A 17,066-nucleotide genomic window follows, 5' to 3' on the forward strand; every position below is an offset into this window, starting at 1 on the left:
AGAACCTCTTATTTTGAAGGAGGGGGAAAGTTCTGCTAGGTTAGTTTTTATGTTGGCATTTTGTTGGTGGAGAAATTAATTTAAAAATGTCACAGTTCTGCCTGACCTGACTATGGACAGACCAAAACCCATTCTGTTTTCTACTCTACTTCATTCAGGAGACATGGCTTATTTGTTGTCTGCCCCTAAGGAGTTAGCACTGCTTTGGCTTATGTATAGTTGACATATCCCTCCTGGTCCACTGAATATATCCCAACCTAAAGGCCAAGCATGAAAAATTGTCAATGATGTCTTCCCTTTTTGCCAACATGATTAGTATTCCATTACATAGTTCTACCTCCCACTGAAGGCGCTAACCGTAGCCTATGCTTGTTCATCTTAACACTCACCATCTTATTCTTGTCCATCTAACTGCCCATTCTTTCCTGATTCTTCTATGCATTTCCATTCTACTCAACAAGTATCTCCTCTTGTGTATCTCCCTACAGACACTTAATATATCTGAGGGAATATCTATGGGTATTTGTGTTACTATGAGAGGCAGCATGTCACAGTAGAAAAGGCATGGGATTTAGAATCAGAGATTTGGGGTCCAAATATAGTCTTTGCCACTTAGTGTCTGGATGGTCTTGGGTGAGTCTCTTAACCACTCTTAACCGTGCCTCAGTTCCCTCATCTGAATGGAAAAGGGGATTGGATTCCATTACTATACCTCTGTGGTATAGAAAAAAGAATACTGTACAGGATTCAGAAGAAATCTGTATTTATATCCCACCTTTGCTACTTAATAATTATATGACCATGGGAAAGTTATTTAATAATATTAATTAATATTTAATAATCTGAGCCTCAGCTTCCTCATCTTCAAGATGGTATTCTAATACCTACTTCACAAGATTGTTATATGGTTCTAATGATATCCTGTACATGGATGGCTAAGTGGCACACTGTATAGAGTGCTGGACCTGGAATCTGGAAGGCTGAGTTTAAATCTGATCTGGTCTCAAACATTTCCTAATTGTGTGACCTGGGACAAATCACTTAGTCTCTGTCTGCCTCAGCTTCCTCAACTATAAAATGAAGATAAGACTAGCTCCTGCATCCCAAGGTTGTTGTGAGGCTTAAAGGAAATAGATTTGTAAAGTGCTTAGTACAGTATCTGGCACCTACCAGGCACTATATATATATATATATATATATATATATATATATATATGCATATATATATAAATTCTTATCATCATTCATATATGTAAAGGAGTCTATAAGCCTTAAATCTCTATATAGGTAGCAGCTATTCTTTTCGACATGTTAGTTAGGCAACAAGCACTTATCATTCTCCTACTATTTACTAAGCACTGGTGATACAAAGGCAAAAAAAGCACAGTTCCAACCCTCAAGGAGTTTCTATTGTAAAGGAGATGAGATATAAATAATTGTATATATAAGATATATACGTAGTGTAAATAGGGGTGCTTTGGATTTCCAGGGAAGACTAGCATCTCTGGTATAAGGACTTTCTGAGCCTTTTTTAGGGCTACTCATCTACCTTTCACCCAACTCTCACCTGTTGCTCCAAGCAGTTGTGGTATACACTGAACTTCATTGAATCTGGAAGAGAAAGTGAAGCTGATGGCTTTGTGCAACCTGCCTCACTTAAATCCAATTCATGGGCATGTCAAGATATCACCCTGGGATGTCACTAGTCTTCTTCAAAGCAAAGAATGAACAACAGTGTAAATATAAGGTAACCTCAGAAGAAAGCACTAGATGCAGGGAAAGAAGAGGAGGGAGAGATGGAGGCATAGAGAGAAAGAGACAGAGAGAGCAGGAAAGGCCAGAAGATGGGATTTGAGCTGCATCTTGAAGGAAGCTAGGAAGCAGAGCTAAGGAGAGAGAGAGCATTCTAAGTATGGAGAACAGTGAAAAAGCAGGGTTGGAAGATGCACTGTTGAATTTGAGGAACAGCTAATTGGCTGGTGTCATTACATCATAGAATAGGCTGAACTTGTAGATTTGTGTATGTTTACATATATTTCATAGATCATTAACTCAGAAATGTGGATGACCATAATAATTAATATTCACATAGCACCTTGGGGCTTACAAAGCTTTTTCTTCACAACAACTTAGTGGTAGACAGATTAATTTCACTATTTTGTAGATAAAGAAATAGAAGCCCAAAGAGGTAAAACAACTTGCCCAAGATTCTACATGGCAATCAAGACCCAAAATCTGAGTCCAGTGCTCTTGGCACTTGGCTACGATGGATGGTAGCTGTTTCTATTTACAAAGAGATAGGAATATTTCCCTCCAAGTTATAGAAGTAGACCACATTTCTTTCACTCAATTGTGGACTTACACAAACTACTAGGTTCAATGTGGGCTAATTTTGGAAAGAAGTATAACTCAGTTGGCTTGAGTCCCAGTCCAAGCTCAGCTGGAAAGCTCTAAAATCAGAACTAGCAGACAAAACATAAAAAGTAAAATACTGGCTCCAGACTAAGCATTAATGCAAGTAGTAGGGGGGAAAGACTTCTCAGTGCCTACTTCCTTAATACTCAGTAAAGGAAACTAGGAAAACAGTGTATCCCAGAGTCACTCATTTCAAATGGGGAAAGGCTGTGTGTGTATGTGTGTGTGTATGTGTATGTGTGTATGTGTAAAAGAAGTAATGATAGTGCTTCTTGACCTTTCAAACAATTAAAGAAAATAACCTGTTAGAAGTATGAACTAGGTATAACTGGCTCTGCAGGAGCTACAAAGTATGTAAATCCTACAAATGGGGCACTTCTCAGGGGGTGTTGGTCCTGGAGCTAACCTTAGCTTTTATGGGGGCTAGAGCAAATCAGAATCTCCCCCTCATACACACTGATAAAGCCAGTTACCTTCTTGAGTCAACAGTGCTCAGCAGCCAGCGGGATAAGAAAAAAAAAACCCAAACTATAACAACTTCCCCGATTCAATCCTTAGGATAACCCTGCCTTCACATGACCTTTCTAATGTCCAGAAGCAGAATGAGGGTGATTCTGTGGAATCACAAACTCAATTCACAAAGATCTTCAGGCATTCCCTGGTTCCATGATGCAGTTCACTTCAATGTCATATAAATTAGACCCTGGCCCAGAAACCAATCAATCAACCATGTTAATTCTCTAATGCAAGAGCAAAGAGTATTGGGAGTACTTGAAGCTTGAAAGATGGAGAAAAATCAGGCTTTTCCTGTGAAAATGAATTTAAAAGACCATTTTTTCTTAACCTTTAAAAGTTATTTCCCTCAGATAGATAGATATATCTGTATGTTGATATCAATTTATCCAAGAAGGGAGGAGAAAGTAGAGGGTCCATTAAATTTCAGATTTATGTAAGATCCAATTATCAGAGAAAGCCCAATAGTTCATAAATTTTGTCATGTTAATTTCTAAGCTGGGGTTGGGAGGTTTTCAGTGATCTCACTGAGTTTTTTCAGTTTCATTTACCATCCTACATTTTTTTTAAAGCGCTGAATGTATTCAACCAGTTGTGTCACTGCAATTCCCAGTACAAGATGAGTACATCAAGTGCTGCTTGGTCCATAAAGAATAATTGCTTCTAGCATTGACTCATAGGCCATTTAAATAAATGGGTGGGAGGGAATCAATCTAAATTCCTGTAGCCTGAAACTTAAAGTTATATGCAATGCCCAAATGACTATATCAAAAATGAACTTTTTTCTGAGATGCCTAACACTAGCTTATTGACTTATTCCCTAAACTGACTAGTTTTCCAAAAAGGATCTTTTTGACCAGTCATCTCACTTCACTTTTGTCTATATGTATCCCCAGAAATTGACACAGCCCCTTCCTTGTACAGAAGAGGTCCCTGATAATGATTTGCTGAATTAAATGGTGGAAACACAGAACTGGTTTTACTCTCTCTGTGTTTCATAGGGACCATCTCAGCCTAGGTCTCAAATAACATTTCACTAAGATATGGTAGCAGAAAATTCCTTTTAGATTCCTTGTATGGCAATAGGTTGTATGGGGATGGGGATCACCTCCTATCTTGGACCCTTGAAAAGTCACTGGGCATGAATCATGAGCATTCCATCTAAAGAAACCTGAAGGGTGGAAAGAAAAGATAACTCTATCAAATCATTATAGGTTTGGGGCATGCAACCACTTTTTAAGTCTTATTTGCCACATAGCAGGAATCGTTATATCAGTATATTTTTATCTTCCTTGCTTAGATGGTAATCTATAGGCCAAGAAACATATCTTCTTGCCAACTTCATTATGTTGATTAAATAATAAGAATGTCATGTGCCAGTTGCCCAATTAATACAGATATTTTAAAGTAGTTACTGATTCTCTGGTCTGAGACTAAATGAAATATAGTAGAGTGGTAGGTGGAGATAGCAAGGAAAAAAAAGTCCAAATACCTTTGTTCAAATTTTGGCTCTGCTATTTGCTACTTAAGTGATCCTAGGCAAGTTGTTTAGACACTCCAGCCTTCAGCTTCCTGATCTTCAAAATGAGGGTGTTATACTAGACAACTCTAAATCTGTGATCCTATAAATACTGTGATTAAAAAAATGGGAACAGACTATTGTGTAGGAGCTGTGGGAAGAAAGGAACACTAATTGATCCTCTTGATAAAGCTTTAAATTGGCACAATCATTCTAAATATTTGTACCCTTTTGAGTAATCTCACTCTTAAGCATATACTCCAAAGAACTCAAGGATAAAAAGAAAAATCCTATATAATTTCATAGTCATAGCAACAATTTTCCAGTTTAAAAAAAACAGGAACAAAAATATATATCCATCTTTTGGGATTGACTGAAGAAAAAATGGTATATGAATATTATGGAATATTATTCTACAAGAAGAAGCAATGAATATGAGAATTCAAGCTGAAGAGGAAACGGAACCAAGAAAACAATGTACATAGAGATTAAAATAACCTGTTGCTGTCCAATCATGTCCAATTCTTCATGACTCCCTATGAAGTTTTCTTAGCAAAGATGCTAGAGTGGTTTGCCATTTCCTTCTCCAGCTCATTTTACAGATAAAAGAAAGTAAGGCAAATAAAATCAAGTGACTTGCCCAGAGTCATACTGTGAGAAAGTATCTGAGGCTGAATTTAAACTCAAGCCTCCTTGACTCCTACCTCTGTTCTCTAGCTGTAGAAGAATTAGGAAGAAGAAACTGCCAGAGTTTCTTTATCTCCCCATTCAGTGGAAAATAGGTATCACATCTTTTGTCCCCCCTTCAGAGTGTGCTTTGTTGGAAAAAGTACTGGACAGACTATCAGGAAAACCAAATTCTAATCTTAGTTCTGTCACTGATAGGCTGTGTGATTTTAGAAAAATCTCTTCACTTCTTGATATCAGTCTCTTCATTTGTAAAATGAAGAAATTGGACTTGTTGATTTCGTAAGGTCCCTGCTAGTTGGCCAGGGATGTAATAATTCTAAATCCAGTGATTTTTCCCAGTGTACCATAGCTGTTACTAGAGCATAGATACATAAATACAATATTCTAAAGTGTCTGGAAATCGTTTTTTTCCTCCTTTTAAATGTTATTCACTATCTTTTTATGCAGTAAATCCATTTTTACACTATCATAGAGCCAAGATCAACAACCTTTACCTTGTCTAAATTAACAAAAATTCCAAATTGATGGTATGTACATAAACAAGGCTGCACTGTGTGATCTGTAGATACCAACAATTTTAAAAGAAAAAGCTAGTCTCTCACACCTGAGAAGAAAATTCAGTGGCAATGAAGCACAGACATGAATGACAAGATAAAACCATTATGATGCTAACAAAGGAACAAAAATACTTTAGTTGCAGTTATGTAAATATTTGTATTACATAGGATTCAAGTTCAAATACTGAACTGAGAAGTAGACATATATTAGGTAGACAGTTTGTCAATTCATATAGGGTGATTAATAAGTCATCTGAAGATCTATCATCTAAACAACATCAAAGGGATCAGATTAATTTTTTTAATTCGTTCAATAATCTATACATTTTGTCTATGACCAAAACATCATAATATAAAATTTAGCAATATTTTGAGATGAAACACCCAGAAAATTGTATTGACCAAAAACAATGGGCTCTGATCATAACACCAGAGTCAGGAAGCCCTGGTTTTAAGTGCTACTTCTGACATTTACTGGCTTTGACTAACCTTCTAAATGTCCTAGGCCACTCTTTATAAAACTGTGTTTTTATTAAATGTATTAAAATTATGATAAATATACTAACATCCATTATTAGAGAATGCCTCACCTGAGAGTCCTATATACCAGTGAAATCACAGCTACAATTCCTATCCTGTCCATTGATTTTGTGTTATCAATATAGACTGAATTTGGGGGTGCTATGTGAACCAGATCTTAACCTTGAAGAAATTCAGTTTGCCTAGGATTGTTCCTCTGAAGATTTAGTATGTAGATATCATAGCTTTTCAATTCCATCATATATTTCTTTACTGACTTTCTAAAGCAACATTTTTTTCTTGTAACAAAGAAATGAACTATTCAATCTTCTAGAAATTGCTCTTCTTCTTGAACACTATTAGTATTAGCTCTCCTTTTTTATTTTATTTCAAAAGCTTAGAGCAAATAGGACTCTTTATTTATCCAAACCCTTCTAAGTAAATCACAATTATAATGTCATAAATTTGCATAATGGTTAACAATGTATGTGTTTTCATGTAATATTGTCTCTGAAACATCTATAGCTAGATAAATAAAAAAACACCATGTTCTAAATTTTCCTGAATAGGTGTCAAATCTTGTTTCCAAGTGTCATCATAATATAGAATTGACTGAATCAACAATGAAATGTTAAGACTCTAAACTTTCATCCCTCGCTCACTTATCAAATTGCCAAAGACTTTCAAAAAGTGAATGTTGGAGGAACTAAAGCTGTGGGTTACCTACCACAAACATTAAGTGAGAAAAGATACTAATCTTGATATCCTTTGAACCAAAGATACAAAGTATGTATCACAAGGAAGTCGGTGACAGAAATAATGGTCCAAAAACAAACAAAAAAAAAAGGATTAATTATTGTACTTTTTGAGACGATAAAATACTAGAAACAAAGTAGGTGTCCATCAAATGCTGAATGGCTATATAAATCATGGTATAGCAATGTAATGGAGTTATTGCAGCATTCTATGAAATAATGCACTTGAAGCATTCAGAGAAACATGAGAAGACTTGTATCCACAAATATCGATTAAGAAAGTAGAAGAAAGGAAACAATAAGCACCATGACTAAGATGATGTAAAACATAACAGAATTTAAAAATCAACTCATTAATTACAGTGATCAGTGTTGGTCTCAGAGAACAGATGATGAAACCTATTTCCCTCCTCTAAATAAGTAGCTACAGTGGGTGGATAACTGCATCATGCTGCCTATATCAGATTATTTATGTAGTTGAATTTTTCATATCTGTTTTGCTTTGTATTTATTAGGAGTTGTGTGAGGAGGGGATATTGGGAACTGAGTGTAATATTAAAAAATCAATAAACATTAATAAAAAAAATAAATAGGATCTTGGTTCAATTTCATGCCATTCATGTGATATCTAGTCCAATCCTAAGAAATCATCCCATGGGATTAAAGAATTCTAGAATGAAATACTGAGCACTCTTAGGTTTTAAAACCTGAGTGGCATTGTGTTGTACAATGTTCTACAGAATGCTAACCTTCACTTTCTTGTTCACACACAGGGACTATTGGGTGAAAAGTATGGGAACATCCGAATTCCTGGAGAAGTTGAATCATCAGAATTTGAAATGATTTTAGATGCTGCCATAGAAGCAAAGCTGGAAACCAAGGTGCTTGAAGAATGGTACTGCCGGGATGAGAACTCTGTCCCAGCAACATATTACCTCAGACCTAAATATGAAATGCTGAAAAGCAATAAGAATCCAGTAAGTTGTCTCCTACCAGAATCCTTTATGTTTATAAGCATTCATTCATTCCAGGAAAGTATTTTAGAATTCACTTACAAAACACTTCAGGATAGCATTCCCTCTCTGTGCCATAGAACATAAATATGAATTCTCCTGAACCTCAGAGGAGAACCATCACAATAATAGGCTCTAGAGCTAGAAAGGATGGCAGAGGCCATCTAATCTGACTTGCTAAGCACATTTTACAGATGAGGAAACTGAGTACTGGAAGCCTGAATTTGCCCAAGGTCACACAGGTAGTGCCACAGGCAGGGTTTAAACCCAGAACATCTGATGTTAAGACCTAGTGTTCTATGACAAAAATTGATTGAATATTTTGATATCTATCTCAAATACTTAGCACAGTGGCTGGCACTTGGTGAATGTTTACTAAATGCTTGTTGACTGGCTGACAGTGTCCTTTCTACTGGAAATATACATTTTATTTAGTATTTTGAAGTTTACAAAGCACCATGCACACATTATCTTTTTTGACCATCATAAACAACCCCGTGAGATAGATGTTATTGTTATCCCCATTTTTCCCTATTAGGAAACTAAGACAGAAATATCAAGTAAATATCTCATGATTATAGAGCTAGGTAAGTGTAAGGTTCCTTGACTCTCTAAGTATAGCACTCTATCTATTATACCTTATAGCTAAAATATTTAATATCAGAATCTAGTCTGCTATGTCTAATTATCCCTCTAAAATGCTTTTTACCACAATGATAGTTTACATTTATCTCGAATATGAGATAATTGAGGCTTAGTAAGTTCATTTGACTTGCCCAAGATTATGTATGTACAAAATCCAAACCTCCTGCCTATAGATTTAGGACTCTCTCTATCATTTTCCAATTCTCTTTTATAACATACCTCAAAATCATAATGAAAGTGACATTGGAAAAAATTCATACTCATATAACAAAGGAATCAGAGAGTCCTCTGGAAGAATCGCCAGTCACCCAGGCTTCCCAATTCTGCCTTTGACCAATCATCAAACACACTTTGTCCATCTCCTCACTCCACCCCAAAAGAAAGAGAAAGACAATTGACAGTACTCAAACCTGAAATAATGGCATCTTTCTATCATAAAGTTCCCCCTTGAAAGTAGCAAAGGACAGTGGAAAGATTGCCAGCCTTGGACTCCAGGAACCTGAGTCTTAATCCCACTTTGTCACTAGTGAGCTTAGAAAAGGTCCATAATCCTCCTGGCTCTCAGTGTGTGGTGCCATCACAAGTTGTAGTTCAGTCGTTCAGTTGTGTCTGACTTTTTGTGACTCTGTGGACCATCAGTGCTATCTATGGGGTTTCTTGGCAAATATAATGGAATGGTTTATCATCTTCTTCTCCAGTGGATTAAGGCAAATAGGGATAAATATGATTTGTCCAGGTTCACACAAATAATAAGTGTCTGAAGCCAGGTTTGAATTCAGGTCTTCCCCGACTCCCAATCTAGGACTGTATCCACTGAGCCATTTGACTGCCTCCTTGTCACATAGCAGACCATTAATAAATGTTTATTGACTTGATTTTCATTGCAATTCAGTTATATACATGTATGTATGAATGCATATGTGTGCATATGTGCATATATACACATATAATTGATTCTTTTATAAATATATGCGAGACATATGTGTGTGTCCTATGTGCCACTGCACTATGCTAAACACAGAGAATACAAAGAACTGCTCTCAAGGAGCTCTCAGTCTAATTGATTTCTTTTGTAATCCATCAGATTGATAAAGTATTCCATCCTCCACCCCAAAAAAGTCTAAGAACTCTTGCCATGTGGACTATTGAAAAATCTTCATTTCTGGACCTAAAAACAATTTAATTTATAACAAGCTAATTAGCTGGGGTAGAGAAGGGACCACATAATATATGGGGGAAATTACTGGATTCGAAATCAGATGTCTGGTTTGTCATCACTACCTGCCAAAATGGCCTTATATGGCCTTGGGACAAATTCATTTTTAACATATTCTTCAGTTTTAGGCATTTTTCCTTATCCCTTATTCCATCCTTTCTACCCTAATTAAGCTAGATTATTTATCATCTTTCTACTGTGATTCACCTGTTTGTGCATAAAAACAAACAAACAAACAAACAAAAAACTAATGACTGGGATTGGCTCTTACATCAGCAACAAGCACAAAAGACATTCCATGAGAGAGAATCAGCTCCCTTTCAGCAATGCTTCCTCCATGCTGACCCGACTGCATACTTGGTTTCTACCTTGCCTTGATTTCCATTCAGCAGCTGTTCTCTTCCTGACTTCCAAATGCCTATCTGACATCTGATTCTCTTCTCCAACATGACCATCATTTCTAGACACTACCAAGTCCAACTCATTACTTTCCTCCAAATTGTACCCCAACTCTTATCTGTGCTTCTGTCTTCCCTTGTAACCTTTCACTGTTACTCATGCTCTAGATATGATGGTGCTTCCTCTTCCATAAAATGGGGTAGTAATTCCAGTCTTGTTAAACTTAAAGGGATAACGTGAATCTCAAATATGAAGTTATATAAATGAAAGGGTTTTGTAAAATTATAAAGCATTATGCAAAGTAAGGCATTATGGAGTAAAAGTTACATAAGGTTAATTATTTTATTATTATCAAAGTGTTATCTATGACCCTTGGACCACTCTGCAAAATCAACTAATAACTAATAGATCTTTATGAAGCACTTATTATGGGCAGGCATTGTGCTAAGCCTTGGGGATAAAAAAGAGGCCAAAAACAATCTTGGCCCTCAAGGAGCTTTATCAGGCTAACTGAGGATTATATAAATTATTAAAATGTCCCACTGTTAGAAATTTTGTGTGAGATTGGGAACTGAAAACTAGAAGTAAAGGATAAAATCTAAAGTCCTGAGATCCTTAAACGTACTTTCTAGTTTTCCTAATTCAAGCTCAGTGGAAGTATGTAGTTCATTTTAATGGTACAATAGTCAATGATCCTCCTTGTTTCTGGATGGAATTAAGAATAATAAACTTAGGAAACAGAATGGAATCTATTACTGAATATATATACATATTATTGACTATATTATGAATATATTACTAAATATACCTTTATCGTGATTGAGATATTATTTGGATATTAGCTTATAAAATAAATAAATGACAGAGGTTTCAGCAGAAACAATACCATTTTTTAATGTATAAAGAAAAGCACAGCCCTTAACTCTGTTTCATAATATTATTGTTTTGGTTAATGTTCATAGAGATATTCCTACATAACTGGACTCGCTGTTATCAAAGGCCCCTTTCAGGTCTAAAATCTATGATTGGACATGTTCAAGCTGGGACTAGGAGCTAGTATGAAATGTGCACACCAGTAACTGAGTCATATCAAAAGAACCATGAGAAATAGACTCTAAGACAGAACTTGGTGTAATGGAAAGGACACTGGAATTGGACTCAGCAGACCTACAATCAAGCCTCCTCTCTGACAAATTATTACTATATCTCATCCCCAGTTCAGTTACCTATAAAATTGTGGTGATAATACTTGTTATTTCTATCTAAAGAGTCCTTTGTTATGCTCAGATTTGCATGGAATAGAATGGAATAATTATAAAGTTCTTTACCTATCATCTTTTATTCTTGAGGCATAAACAATGTGGATAAAAGAAAGGATTGGTGACACCTTATTCCTAGTACTTAGGGTTTTCCCACAAAATAGAATATTTCCATCCCCTCAAATTGCATGTTACCTAAAAGTCCTATGGCTTCCTGTAATATTTATGACCTCTAGATAATATAACAATTATTTCAGATACCAAAACTTTTACAAATACTTATCAACTAGATTTGCTATATCAGCTCAGAGTTCAAATAACATTTCAGAAGGAAACTATATCTTGATGTACTTTCAAGCAGATCAAAATATTTTCAAGAAAGTCTCCAAATTTTAGAGCCTAAAAATCTACTAGATGTATAAACATAGAGATGATACCAAAAAAGAAACCCACTACAGTTTAAGAACTACCCTGATAACTTCAACTCATTTTCCCTCGACTGATGTCCTGATCAAGATATCACATGAAAATACTCCCTTCTCTTTCTCTCTCTTCTCATCATGAATTACCCAAATGAGTTATCTACAAGGTAAGCTAAGTCTAGGATTCCTCAGGTCCTTCTCTCATTAAATGTATTGGGATTGCTAAACCCTAAGTTCACACATACATAAAGCAATCAAAGATTACTATGATCATGGTGTCTTTCCTCTCAGTTTCTATTCCCTTAACACTTAGGTAGAACATGAAACATTGTGTATTTGTTATGTTATGTTTCTTCAGTATATGTCTCTTCAATCAATTATAAGTATCTAGAGGGCAAAAATTATAGATTTTTCTTCTTTGGTATCTATCTGCAGAATTGCATCTAGTATAACGCTGTAAATATAAATGGGATTCAACAAACAGTTGATAAAATAGTAAAAAATATATATATTCTCCTATGTGCTTCAAATTTCATTTTTGTAGTTGTCAGTTCTCCTCTTTCTTATTCCAGAAGGAACAAATACTGAGTTCCCAGATTAGAGGAGAAAAAGAAAGCCATGCAAAGGAGTTAAAGCTTTATAGCTGAAAAAGACCTTAAAGATCTTCTGGTCCAGCCCCTAATTTTACAGATGAGAAAGCTAAACCCATCAGCCAAATGACCTGCCCAATGTCTCACACCTAGTGTTAAAAAGGAGAATTGAACTTTTTTCTAATTCTAAATACTATTAGTATATTATTATTCCACTATGCTGTGTCTCCTGCTTCATGAAATTCTCTTGAACCTATCAGCATGGCTTCCCGGTGTTGTTTTAAAAGTCTAGGAATAATAAAACACAAGTAAGGGTAGAGATGATTATATTCTGCCAGTCACATATTTGTTTCCCCCTTACCTATGTCTGTTGGACAAGAATGGGGCAGTATGGTCCAGAAGTATCGTCTGAAAGGCTACATACAAAATCATCCTATTTGAGCAGAAAGTTGAATAATTTCACCCTTCTTCCCCTACCCTCACTACATAACCCTTTAATGGTCATCCAGCAGAGTCAAATATGTCCATTCCCTCACTGTTAAAACTAACCCCCTAACATTGCTTGAGAAATTTCCTTCTCACCTCTGAGATTTCTTCCTATAGTGGTGGTGTCATCAAATATTTTCACTGGGTATGTCACCATAGTATGGACACCAATGTCCATAATGGTGCCTCTTTTCATCCTCATTTCATTTGTGACTGGGGTGTCTGGGGTGCTCAGGGAGGAGTAGTATCTCTGGTATGGAGGGCTTGTTGTGCCCTTCTAGGGCAGCTCTCCAGCCTCTGACCCTCACCTGACACCCAGCTCTCACTTGTGGCTCCTAGTAGCTGCTAGCATGCGGCAGCGGCCACACCTCGGGCAAAGGCTTCGACAGGCTGGCTAAACCTTGTGAGGGTAGCCATCGGGTCATCGACCCCTGGTGAACCAGGGCTTTGCTCACCCAGCATGTGAAGACTGTTTCGGCGGAACAGGCTGAAGAAACCAATAAGAAGGTTCAACGGCTGAGATGGCAACGCAGCAAAGCACTGTGGAGTGCTTAGGGCGTATTGGAGCACAAAAGACAACATGGCCCTCCAATGTAGCTGAGGAAGTCTCCAGGTGTAATGACTTTTCGTGCCACTGGACCCAGAGAGTGGGACTGTCTCTGTGCATCGACTTTTCCACTTAAATCTCTTTCACGCACAAGTGTCTTTGTGCACACTCATCTATACACCATAGAAGAAAACGCACAAAGACAATCGTCATCCTCAGTTACCGAGAGACTACTATAATAATAATCATTTGTGACTATAGATTGTCAGAAAAATTCATTACTAGTGCACTGCATCTTGTTTGTATCAGTCCTAGGAGGAAGGGGTGATCACTTAGGACAATGATGGTGAACCTATGGCATGGGTGCCAATGATGGCATGCAGAACACTCTTCTATGGGCTTATAGCTGGCCTCCCCATACCCACCCCCCAATTTGTTACTAGAAAGGCAGAAAGACCTAGGCAGGGCTACTCCCTTCTATCCTGACTATCCTGACACTATCCTACTGTACCTATCCTGACAATATTTTCCCACATCATCTGCCCCTCTCACCAGCAGCTCAATGGGAGTGCTTTCTCTCTCCCCTATGTGGAGTAAGGGGGAGGGTGGGGTGTGCCTGGCATTTGGTGGGGGGGAGGAGCATGGCACTCAGTCTGGGGGGCGGGGCTGAGCACTCCATCTTCGAAAGGTTCACCATAACTGATCTAATCCAACTTTCTTGTTTACAAATGAGGAAAGTGAAACCCAAGGACATTATATAAATTCACCAAAGTCAAACAGGTAGTTAGTGACTAAGGTAGGCTTTGAAGACAGGTATTTTGATTCCAAAGCCTTCCTTCCACCTTACCAAACTGTCACACCTTAATGTCAGTGCTTTCCTTAAGTGTCTGAAATAAGTGCCTGTTTCTTTGAATGTTTTTGATAGATGCAGGCTTCTGCCAATGCTGAGAGTGAACAAAAATGGCAAGAGATATCAGAGGAGATAAAGAAGATTTTTAAGACAGCTGTGAAATTACTACAGGAAAAGGGTAAAATGAAGCACAGCCAAGCCAAGAGATATCTCTTTTCAGGTAACTTTCATACTGCCAGCAAAGGCGAAAGAATGGCCACACACAAAACCTTTTCTAAATTAATTCATATAATCTGATTCAAATAAATTATCCTAAATATCTCAATCCAGAATAAGATATAATTTGACCTTTTCCTATGGGTCAAATCCTTTCTCATTTATAGGGTTTTTGATAACTATAATAAACCACATTTGGTCAATATTTCTTATTTAAACCAAATGGCACCTCTTCTAGCAATAAAAAAAAAAGGAGGCTTCATTATTAGAAGTAACACAGTGGGCTAGTAATCTCTAAGGAAATGTCCTAGATTTCACTTTGGGGTTAGGGGAAGGAAATAGTACCCAGAAATTTAAAAAATAAAAAAGATCAGGTGAAGAAATAGGACATGTAGAGATTTGGAACACTGGAAAGAAAACTATAGGTTGGACATCTTTTCTACAACTTTTATTCTCTCCTCACTGAAAATTTATATTATGGAATATGGAGCTGTGGCAAGAGCACTTAGTTGCTATTCCAATTTTTGTCTCGGAATAAAATGGTAATAGTGTTTTTTAAAATGTTAAAGTTATTTAGATGAGCCTCTGTACTTTAAACTCAGACAAATAATAAATCATTTTGGCTAATTTCTTTCTTGTCTCTACCAGAAATGACAGCTCTACTTAACAATTCTTGATATTTCTTAAGATATCAGAGTTGATTAAAACAAAGGTAGAGATTACCAGACACTAAATTTGGCAATATTATTTTCTTAAGTTAAGATACTTCTGATCTTTAGACTTGGATTGGGGACTTAGCCTGTTTTAAGGGGACCCAGCTTATCAAGTTAAGCCACACTGTTTTTCTGGTATACTACTGAAAAACTATTTGGAAAAGTGAATATTCAATTGTTTAATTGATTTACAATTAATTTTTATCATAAAACTTTTGAGAATCAATTTTAAAATAGTTTTTGAATTTTCTGTTCCTGAAGATTTTTAAGCAGAAATCAGATTATGACTTGTCAGGAGACATTGTAAATTCCTAGTTAAAATGGGGAATAAAATAAATGGTCTTTGAGGAAGTTCTTTCCATCCATCATATTCTATGATATTGGTCTTACTTGTTATGAAAACTTTTAGCTTTTTTAAAATTATCCCATTGTGAACTTATTATTTAAGCTTTATTATATTTCATTGACAAGTGATATTTTTACTGATTTATCCTTTCAATAAAATGATCCCACACAAGTTTATATCTCTGTGAAGATTAGTATTTCACAGGAAATAGAGTCCTAGCTCTGGCCTTTACCGTCTATGTGATATTGGTCATCAACTTTTCTGACTCTCAGAGTCCTGAGTTTTATGTCGCATATTATCTATGAGAGTTGCTCTTATATCAAGTTTTAGACCTCACTTTTTTCTATAAACTCTTGACTATATCCTCAAAATCCCTAACTGTATGGGAAATTTGGAAGCTTGCCAAAATCTTCTTTGCCCCCTTCCAACTCCCTCCCTCCCTCCTGCTGTCACCTCCCAACCAACCTCCAACAAATTTGGTAAAGTTTGCCTAGAGGAAAAACTAGTAGATGAAGGCATTGGGCCAATTCTTTAAGAAATTAATCTTTTGTTCATGAAACTCAGTTGAAGTGACTTCTGGTCACTTAGGAATTAATTCTTCTGGCATTGAGCATCTTCTTTCCTGTGTCTAATGCCACCAACAAACCTGATCACCTGTGTAGAGCATTATTCTGCTTAGAACTCTCCAAAAGGAGCAAAGCAATCAAATGAGAGACATGAAGTTGTTTCTGCTTTTGAGCAGGTTACTAAATGCCAGATTTCTTTTTTTTTTAGCTATTGAAGACGAGTTTGACTTTGCTTTGGGAAAACAAACACCAGCATTCCTAAAGAAATGTGTTTGCTACATTAGAAAAATTGCAAACATTGAACGTTTTGTGAAAATTCCAGCAATGGGTAAATACATGGACATAACTGGGACAGAACCAAGGATTATCCGTGACCCAGAAGCCCACGAGAAACTGATAAAACTCAGGGATGAATTTATTCCCACCATCGTTGCATCATCTAATCTGAGAGTCTATACTTCCATTACACATTGTGACATGAAACTAGGTTATTCCCAAGAAGTAGAGAACCATTATATAGAAGGACTTGGTAAACAGTTTTATGAGGATATGATTGACATCATTCAGGCAACTGTACAACAGAATTTTGACACAGAAACCGATACACTGTATGATGAAATTCTTCAGCACTCATCCTTATGTAAAACATATGCCTCCTTCTATGAGTACAAATGTGAATCTCTAAACATAGTGCACAAATACCTTCTTCCCAGCAAGGCAGGGCACATTAACCCTCTTGTCACTTATGGAGGACCTTGCACTGGGAAAACTCTTCTGTTAGCTGAAGTAGCCAAGAAGGTAAACATTGATTCATTTTAAGTGTTTTTTTA

The 17,066-nt window shown here is 36.5% G+C and overlaps 1 protein-coding gene across 1 annotated transcript in view; it reads left to right on the top strand.

Annotated features, from left to right (window-relative positions):
• Nucleotides 1–17,066, top strand: part of NWD2 (NACHT and WD repeat domain containing 2) — a 187,551-nt gene that overhangs the window by 160,798 nt on the left and 9,687 nt on the right. The window contains exons 4-6 of the mRNA XM_001374552.5: nucleotides 7,742–7,945; nucleotides 14,471–14,615; nucleotides 16,445–17,034. Coding sequence (XP_001374589.2) covers nucleotides 7,742–7,945; nucleotides 14,471–14,615; nucleotides 16,445–17,034 — 939 coding nt within the window. The remainder of the gene's footprint in view (nucleotides 1–7,741; nucleotides 7,946–14,470; nucleotides 14,616–16,444; nucleotides 17,035–17,066) is intronic.

Source organism: Monodelphis domestica, chromosome 6 (genome assembly GCF_027887165.1).
Source record: "Monodelphis domestica isolate mMonDom1 chromosome 6, mMonDom1.pri, whole genome shotgun sequence".
Taxonomy (NCBI): domain Eukaryota; kingdom Metazoa; phylum Chordata; class Mammalia; order Didelphimorphia; family Didelphidae; genus Monodelphis; species Monodelphis domestica.